The following is an 8,066-nucleotide window of genomic DNA, read 5'->3' on the forward strand; positions in this document are numbered from 1 at the left end:
TTCTGTTAATCTCATTCTCATCTAATCTGTAGTACGATGTGGGTTGTGTTATATGACGTACTAATTTTTTTTCCCTCTCATTTTATAGATAGGGATTTCTTTTCAACCTGCTGAGGTACAAAAGAATGTTTATGCATCAGTAATAGAAGATATGATTTTAAAGGTAAGAAATTACCTCACAGTAAGAACTTTTCTGTTACTGCCCAGTAATGTGGGAAAAAAGATAGAATATCTTTATTAATATGCGTTTATCAAATTGGCAGATGCAGAGTCTGATGTCTATCTTTGTGCATGTATAGAAACATATAGCTGGCCAAAGAGAGTCATATACTTCTGTGTGTTTCCAGCTTTCTAACTGTTTTGTTGGCTTGGACACAGAATAGTGACTTGCAGATTCCCACCGCGAGTAATTACTGACTCATTGTGTAACTTTGAAAGTACCCCTTACTTTGTCCTGCCCTTCAGAATTGTGGGGAAATCTGCTGGAGTTCGGTAAGACTTGATTATTTTATACAAGGTTAGCTCTTTTTTCTTAAATACTGTTCAGGTCCTTTTTGCCTGGGTTGTCTCTGCTGGGAGACTGCTGAATTCCTGCAGACAGTAGCAATTCTGCCTTACATAAGAAACCATTTCTCTATCATAATCACTTCTGGAAAACCAGAGATGGTTTCTTAGCAAAGCTTTGAACAGAATGGAGTTGGAGTTCTTGGGTTTGGACTGAAGGCTAGCACAGATTACTTCTAGCAGTGCTCTGCTGTATTTCAAGCCAAAGACAATTTTGGGGGTTGTTTATACAGACTGCTGCTTATCAGAAGATTAGTTTCACAAGAGGTAATTGATTCCAGATTACACATGCACTTGGGTGCACACTTCTGCTGTGCTCTGTTACTTACCAGAGTTGAACTCGGATAGAGGTACATCTATTTGTAGACACAGATTGTAATCATCAGATTGCTCCATTATAATTGTAGAGTTATGCCAGCTTTCCTGACTGAATGTCCCAGAAACCTCTGCTCTAGTCTTGATACAGGCACAGAAAGCCAAGAGCCTTAATTAGCTTTTGACTGAACCTTAATTAAGCCAAGCGTGTAGGGCATGTGGCTGCTGTCTGCTTGCTGTCCAGGCTGGGAGGTTTTTGTGAAAGTGTCTTGCCATAAGCCTGGTGACCACAGGGAGTGGCCAACAAGCATATACCAGCTCCCTGGAGCATACCTGGAATCTGCCATGGACAAAACAAGCTCTGGTGTGTGAGGGGAAGGGCCCTAAAATGCTCTCTGAAGCACAGGCTCTGGAACACTGGATCCAACCTGCTGCGCACGTACTACTGTGCAGGTCCAGAGAGAAACCAGACTGCTCTGTGCATCTATACGTCTCTTTCTGTTAAATATACTCAGTTCTTACTACTGTGCCAATAAAACTCACTTGGGCATCTTGAACTGCCCCCTGCTGATCGAATACAGGATTGAATTGAGCCAGAACTTCAGCTGCTCTTCCACTGATACTTGACCAAATAGCATTTTCCTTTCCTCTTTTCATAATGCTGTCTCCTGATGTCTTTTGTCACAGGCCACTGAACAGCTGATGAGTGACATCCTGCGGCAAGCGCTGGCTGTGGCATACCAGACAGCCCCTCACAACAGGTACAGCAGCTTGTTTCCTCTTGGACCACTTATGCCAGCACTAAGGGCTGAGCTGCTTGAGGAATTTAGTGAGATTTTGTGTGGCTCCAACCATGTAAGTGAGGGAATTTATGAACTATATTCTGGGAAGACCCAAGCCTTATGAGGGGGTTTGTCATCTCCTAGCTCCATAGTAGCAAAGGATGGAAACATAGACAACATTAAAACCAGAGGCAAGATTCTTTGGTGTTGTCATGTTCAAAGGCAGATGACCTGTTTCTACAGGCTACATTGGAAAGACCTTCTCATTCTTTTCCATCTGAGGTTACCATGTAGACTGTTTACCCACGGCTCGCCAGAACTTAAACAACCTAAATAATCCCTTTTCTGTTTTACTGATAAACTTTTTCTGGCTGAGATACCGAGTGATTTTTACAATAATGATTAGGCCACATTTTGATTTCTGTTCAGCAGCATGATTTGGGATAGCTTGAAGTTGAAAAAAAACCAAAACAAAAATAAAACACTAACACTATGAGAAAATGCTTAGATTAAATACTTACTTGTATGCAATATAGAAATGTTTATATAATATAGAAATGTTTATATAATATATTAAATATATGTATGTTATATATAGAAATATATATCTATAGTCTGTGCTAACTTCAGCACTTGATTTTTCTGTCCCAGTGCCCAAGATGTTTCTCCCAGTCACTTGAGAGTGGCTTTTTTTGTGCTTTTCCTGTGTCATTCTAACACCTGCTCATTTATCCTTTTTTTAATGGATTTTGGGGGGGGGGGGGGTGTGTTATTCCCCCGGTTAGTAAATTTATTGACTTGCTGCTTTATGGACACGTGTCTTTTTATGTATTATAACAGCATCTCTGATGCCTTCATTCCCGGCAGGACTCCAAGAGAGATCACAGTGATGAATATTCACAAAGCCATCTGTAATATTCCCTTTCTTGACTTCCTCACAAACAAACATATGAAGATACTAAATGAGGAACAATGAAATAGAGCAGAGGAGATGCCACAGGAAAGGTGGATTTATGACTGGAGTTGGGTTGACAAATCCAGTATTTCTATAGGACACAATTACATACATTTATAACATTGGGCTACTAGATTGTTACCTCCAATTAAAGATGCACCTTAATGCAACAAAATGATGCTCTGTTCCAAATCAAGTTGTTAAATGTCAGTGTTTACTTGGTAAGTGTATGTTCAGTGGCTGAACAAACATTGTCAGTTTGCATTGAATTGCTAGCTGTGAGAGACTCCACAGGCCTGGTCCCTCTGAGACAGCTGTATTGATGAGATTGAACTTTTTTTTTCTTTTAAGAAAAGAAATTATGTTTTTTGATGCAGTCTATATACAAGTTGTGTCCCCATGCAGTGGGCAGAACAGTTGCTTTGGCACTCTGAATATGAGAAAAGTCAAATGCAGCTTTTAAAGGTGGGCCACTTGAGTAGATGGGTGGGTTTATTGGTTAGATTTGGCTGGGGGGGAGCAGAAAACTGATGACTGCAAAAAATTCTTCCAGTCCTGCTTGAGCATGATGTGTGTGACTGAGAACACAGCTGGGTAGGCTTATCGTTAGCTTATGCAGCTATGTATCGCCTAACTGAATTCTTTGCCCCTCTAGAGGTGTCAGATGCCACCTTTATCACCTCAGAAGGGGTAGACTGGCACATGCTCAGTGAAGATGAGCAAACCATGGTCAGGCTTGGGAAGATTTGACTGACCACTTGTCCTGCATGGAAAGGGAGAGGAGCAAGGACAGTATTCCATGTTTGTGGGCTTGGACTGGCTGAAAACCTTAGCTTGCCCAGTGAGTGCCTCCTTGGGCTGCCAGGAGGTTTGGAGTGTGTTGGAGGGCAGGTGGCCAGCTGTGTTGTACAAGTCTTTATGTTTTGACAGCATTCACTAATGATCAGCTTGGACTGTGAAGTGCTGTGGGAGCAGCACCACTTTGGCTTAAGTTCTGCTCAACACAGGCCTGATAGGATCAAAAAATCAGAGATTTTCTGCTTGTGGGGAGCTCCTCTGATGTCTTGACTGCAGGAATAAGTTCTGCTACTAACCCCAGCACTTACCTGTCTCAGGAACATCACTGATGTAGGAGACGTGTCTGCAGCCTGTCTGTCAATACCTTGATGAAAAAGGCTTTGCTGACAACATCTTGACCACCCCACACCCACCACCCCTTTGTCCTGCCCCATGGGTGCTTGCTAGTAGCGTGAATAAGCCATTGTAAAGTTGGTGGGACTCCTGTTGGACTGTCATGCTTTCAGGGTGCTTGTTTTGTGAGGCAGTGCTGTCATGTGGGTTGAGCATGGGTCAAACAGCCAGAACCTCCAATGCGCTGATCTCAGCTGGGTCTCTGATCTGCTGCATGGCCTTTGATTTAATCACTCTGTGCCTCAGTTTCCCCATCTCTGAGCATGGGGAGCAGGATACCTACCTCACAGGGGTGTACTGAGGCCTCGCTCTTGTTGGTGCCGTGCTTTGACAATACAAAGCCTTTTATAAACATTAAACTACAGTTATCTTTCCTGGCCTGGGGTAGGAACAGAAATCTTCAAAATGTTATCTTTTGGTGCTTTTTTTGGGGCTAGAAGACAGGTGATGGTAACTCCAGTAGTGTGCAGGATCTGTGGAAGATGGTTCAGTTGGTGGTTTCAGGCTTCCAAGGAGAGTAGTGTAGGTTTGATGCAGTTCTTAAACTGAAGAGGGTACTGTGTACCTCAGATGAGGCGCTGCCTGTCTTCACCTTTTAGAATTAGGGTCTGCAGGAAGGCCCCTCTCAGTTCATCAGAGCTAACGGGGAGTTACAGTTTGCTTGAATATAAGAGTTGGCAGAACCTGACCCTTGTATCAAGGAAGTGGGACCAGTGGATGAAATCCAAACAGCATTCAGAGAAGGACTTAAATGCCCCCTAGAAAGGGCATTTTGGATGCTCTGGATTCAAAAGATAATCCTGACTTGCTCGGATGAGCTGAGTGCAGGACTGCCTGCACGAGTAAAGTGCACAGCTGAGTCCTGACAGTTTTTCAGCTGAGGTCAGTGTGAAGGAGTCGAGCAGTGGCGATTCTGTTTGAGCTCAGTGTTGAGAGTCGGGAGGAATCCAGGTAGCTGGGGGGCTGCAGGCCCCACACTATTCGTAGGCTGTAGTGAACTCACAGTGCATACTGCTTTCAGGCGCCTCTGTACACAGCTTTTACAAAAGAGAAGGGCATTTTCAAGATATCTGTTGCTATTGCTATGACAGCCTGCAGGTTGTATGGGAACAGCCTTTTGGGAAAACTCAGTCATGCTATGATCTTCTGCAATGACACATGCATTTCCAGCCCCCGTCTCTTGTGGGCTTAGTTTCTGGGATTTTGATACACCCAGATCAGCTCTTGAGGATGCAAGAGCTCATCTTTGGGCATCTGTTTGCAAACTGTGGCTTCCTTGCCTGTGTCCTGCTTTTCTGTGAGGAATGGAGTTTCGGAATGAGTCCTGAACCTGGCCCTGAAGCAGGCAGGTTATGCCCCTTGTTCTTAATGGGGTTCTTGCAGAGGAGATCTATTGCTACATTTCTGAGCAACCACAGGTTATTCTCCTAGGAGATGCTGTATTAATAATATATAAAGTTTGCTGAAGAAAAATAAACGTGTTAAAAGCAGATAGAAAATAACACATTTGATTAGTCCTTCAGATATAGAAAACATTTGCAACGAGTTCTTTGAATTTTGAAAAGTGGTGGGAGAAAAATTTGTTGGTGAGAAGTTCCTGTGGGAATTGCTTGGAGATGAGTTAGAGGTGGTGAAATTTCATGCACCCATTCAGGTGTGTGTGGAACACTACAGATAATATGGTGTGTTGAAATGTTACGGTATATTTCTCTGGCTTTCTAAAGAGTCTTGATACAAGTTAAAGATCTCTTTACAAATATTGCCCCTATTTGTAATGCTGAGTGTTTAAATCCTTCATGTTATCTGTATTATACTGTATAATTGTGTAAGATACGTATGTTTACAATAAATTCTTTTATTAGCTGTGCTAGGATTGTCTTGACTGTCACCTGTCACTCGAAATTTCTCCAAATCCACAATTTTTGTGTGCTCTATATATTCAGAATGATTTTGTTAGTTTTGGGTAAAAAACTGGTAGCTGTGGAATTGATCCGAAAGAAAAGGTAATTTTTCCCTTTTCTAGCTCTTTTTAAAAGCTCTTGGGTTTGGAGGTTGGGGGAAGGGAAGGCAGGAGCTCAGCAAGCTTAGCTCCTCCAACTTTTCATCCTCCAGAACAGCCTGTTTAAACAGCAAGTAATTGGCTTGTGTGGAAGATTGAAAAGCGGGGTGGGTTGATGTTGGCTGGCTGCCAGACGCCCACCCAGCCTCTCTCACTCCCCTTCAGCAGAACAGGGGGAGGAAGTAAGATGAAAAAGATTGTGGGTCAAGATAAAAACAGGGACATTGTGTACCAATTACTGTCATAGGCAAAACAGACTCAACCTGGGGAAAATTAGTTGAATTTATTGCCAGTTAGAGTTGGATGGTGAGAAACAAAGACAGAAAACCTCACCTTTCTCCGTCATGCCTTTTTTCCTAAGACTTGAGTCCTTCATTCCTTACCCCCACCTCCTCTCACCCTGCGAGAGGCACAGGGGAATGGGGGGTTTTCCTTACCAGTCCCTCTTTGCCAGTCCTTCCTCCTCCCTTTCTGAAGCTCTGGCTGGCTCCCCTGAGGGGCTCAGCTCCCTCGGCTGCCCCGGGGCCACTGGAACCACCTGTGTCCAGCATGGGGCAGCCCCAGCCTCACCTCACAGAGACCCACAGCCCCACTGCCAGCACCTAGGCACCCAGTACAAAAAGAAATGGAGAAAAAGAAAAATTTTAACTTCTCCATTCCCAAGGCTGTGGGGAGGAATCATTGGTGTCTGTGAGCAGACTTAATGCTCGGTTGTCTTTCAAAATACTGCAAAACTCGTTCTTGTTTCTACAAAATCTGATAAAAGTGCCTCTCAAAGAAGCCCACAGTGCAATGCCTTTACACCACCAGAGCCAAACAAATGACAATGACGTGGCCAAGAGAGAGGCTGACTGCACCCTAGGCTGGGCCCTTGACACAAACCCCCTGACGCCTCCCCTCATGGCTGCTGTGGCCCTGCCCTTGTCTACATGAACACATCTCTGGGACGTGGCAGTCAGCTGCAGCGTGCCCAGGACCATCCCCTTTAGAAATGAAGGTATTTGCACACAGAGCTGGCGCGGGAGCAAGCAGTGTGTCTGAGTCCCAGGGTGCAGTCTTGGTGACACCAAAGCCTCTGCCACCAGGAACAAGGGATCATCCATCCCTTCTGTGCCATCTCTGCCCTGAAAGCAAACACAGCCTCTCCAGGCTCCATGGCACCAACATCCATTTGTGGCAAATCAGGTTGGTCTCTAGGGTCTACGTTACTGCAGTGGCCAAGATAATCAGTGTGAATAAGAGGTGATAAGCTTAAATCTGATTGTTCAACCTTCAAGAAATAAGTGCAATGTGAAGAGAAACATACAGTTTATGAAACCAGGCAAATCACTAATGTGCTGCTTTTGAACTTTTCAAGTTCAGGTAATGAGAACTGTCCTGAGTAATGGAGTATTTCCTACACCAGAGCTTCACCTGAGCATGTGGAAGTGGAGGTGTTCACAGCTACCTGGTACAGTGGATGCAGCTGGCACGAAACTCATTCTCAGCATCCCAAGAGACCAGGTGCCAGCAAGATGGAATGAAACAAGCAAGTTCAGTGTCACCCTATAGGTAGTAAATTATGTGTCAGGTGTAAAACCTTCCTTTTAAAGGACGTTTCTTTATGTGTCAAATAACCCTTGTCTCTGCAGTTGGAAAGCCTTGATGAACTTAGACGTGAACCCAGAGCAACTGGGAAGACAAACCCTCATGTGAGAAATGTTGAAGCAGTCTGGTATTGTGACTCCTTGAAGCCTTCAAAACCTGTGTAGATTTGCCCTCTTCAGAGGAACTTGGTGTGTTAACCTTTCAATTTGGCTGAGGCAGGCACTTACCATGCAAAGTCAGGTATGTTGCATCAGCAGCCAATTGCATCACCCTGTCCCTTGCAATGGTAAGTACCTGCTTGGTTTTCCCTCCATTCATCCCTCCTGTAGTTGGAGCCAGGCAACAGCTCATAAGCCTTTGGCTTTCTCCTGGAAGTCTCTGAGGCATAGCTAGAAGAGCTGACATCGCACTATCTAGGGAAGCTGGTTGTACCTTCAGCACCTTCACTCCCTGAAATCTTGCAATGATCTCTTAAAATTCAAAGCTAGCGCCATTTTCCCATGATCTCTGTGAGAAGACAGAGTGAAACTGTGGTGAAACACAAGTTGCCTGTCCCCTTCTGTTAACGGGCACATTGTGGGCACCACTAAAAGGGAGTCTTGAGAGCATGGCA

At 44.3% G+C, this 8,066-nt stretch overlaps 1 protein-coding gene across 5 annotated transcripts in view; it reads left to right on the forward strand.

Moving 5' to 3' along the window:
- YEATS2 (YEATS domain containing 2) overlaps positions 1 to 5,675 on the forward strand; it is a 49,800-nt gene extending 44,125 nt beyond the window's left edge. For 4 of the 5 annotated variants that reach the window (XM_074911647.1, XM_074911649.1, XM_074911650.1 and 1 more), the window contains 3 exons: positions 89 to 163; positions 1,567 to 1,640; positions 2,502 to 5,675. In XM_074911647.1, the coding sequence (XP_074767748.1) occupies positions 89 to 163; positions 1,567 to 1,640; positions 2,502 to 2,637 (285 nt within the window). In that variant the 3' untranslated portion in view covers positions 2,638 to 5,675. The remainder of the gene's footprint in view (positions 1 to 88; positions 164 to 1,566; positions 1,641 to 2,501) is intronic. The other variant, XM_074911648.1, reaches the window with a different exon arrangement.
- The last annotated feature ends 2,391 nt before the right edge of the window (positions 5,676 to 8,066 follow it).

This window comes from Athene noctua, chromosome 8 (genome assembly GCF_965140245.1).
Source record: "Athene noctua chromosome 8, bAthNoc1.hap1.1, whole genome shotgun sequence".
Classification (NCBI taxonomy): domain Eukaryota; kingdom Metazoa; phylum Chordata; class Aves; order Strigiformes; family Strigidae; genus Athene; species Athene noctua.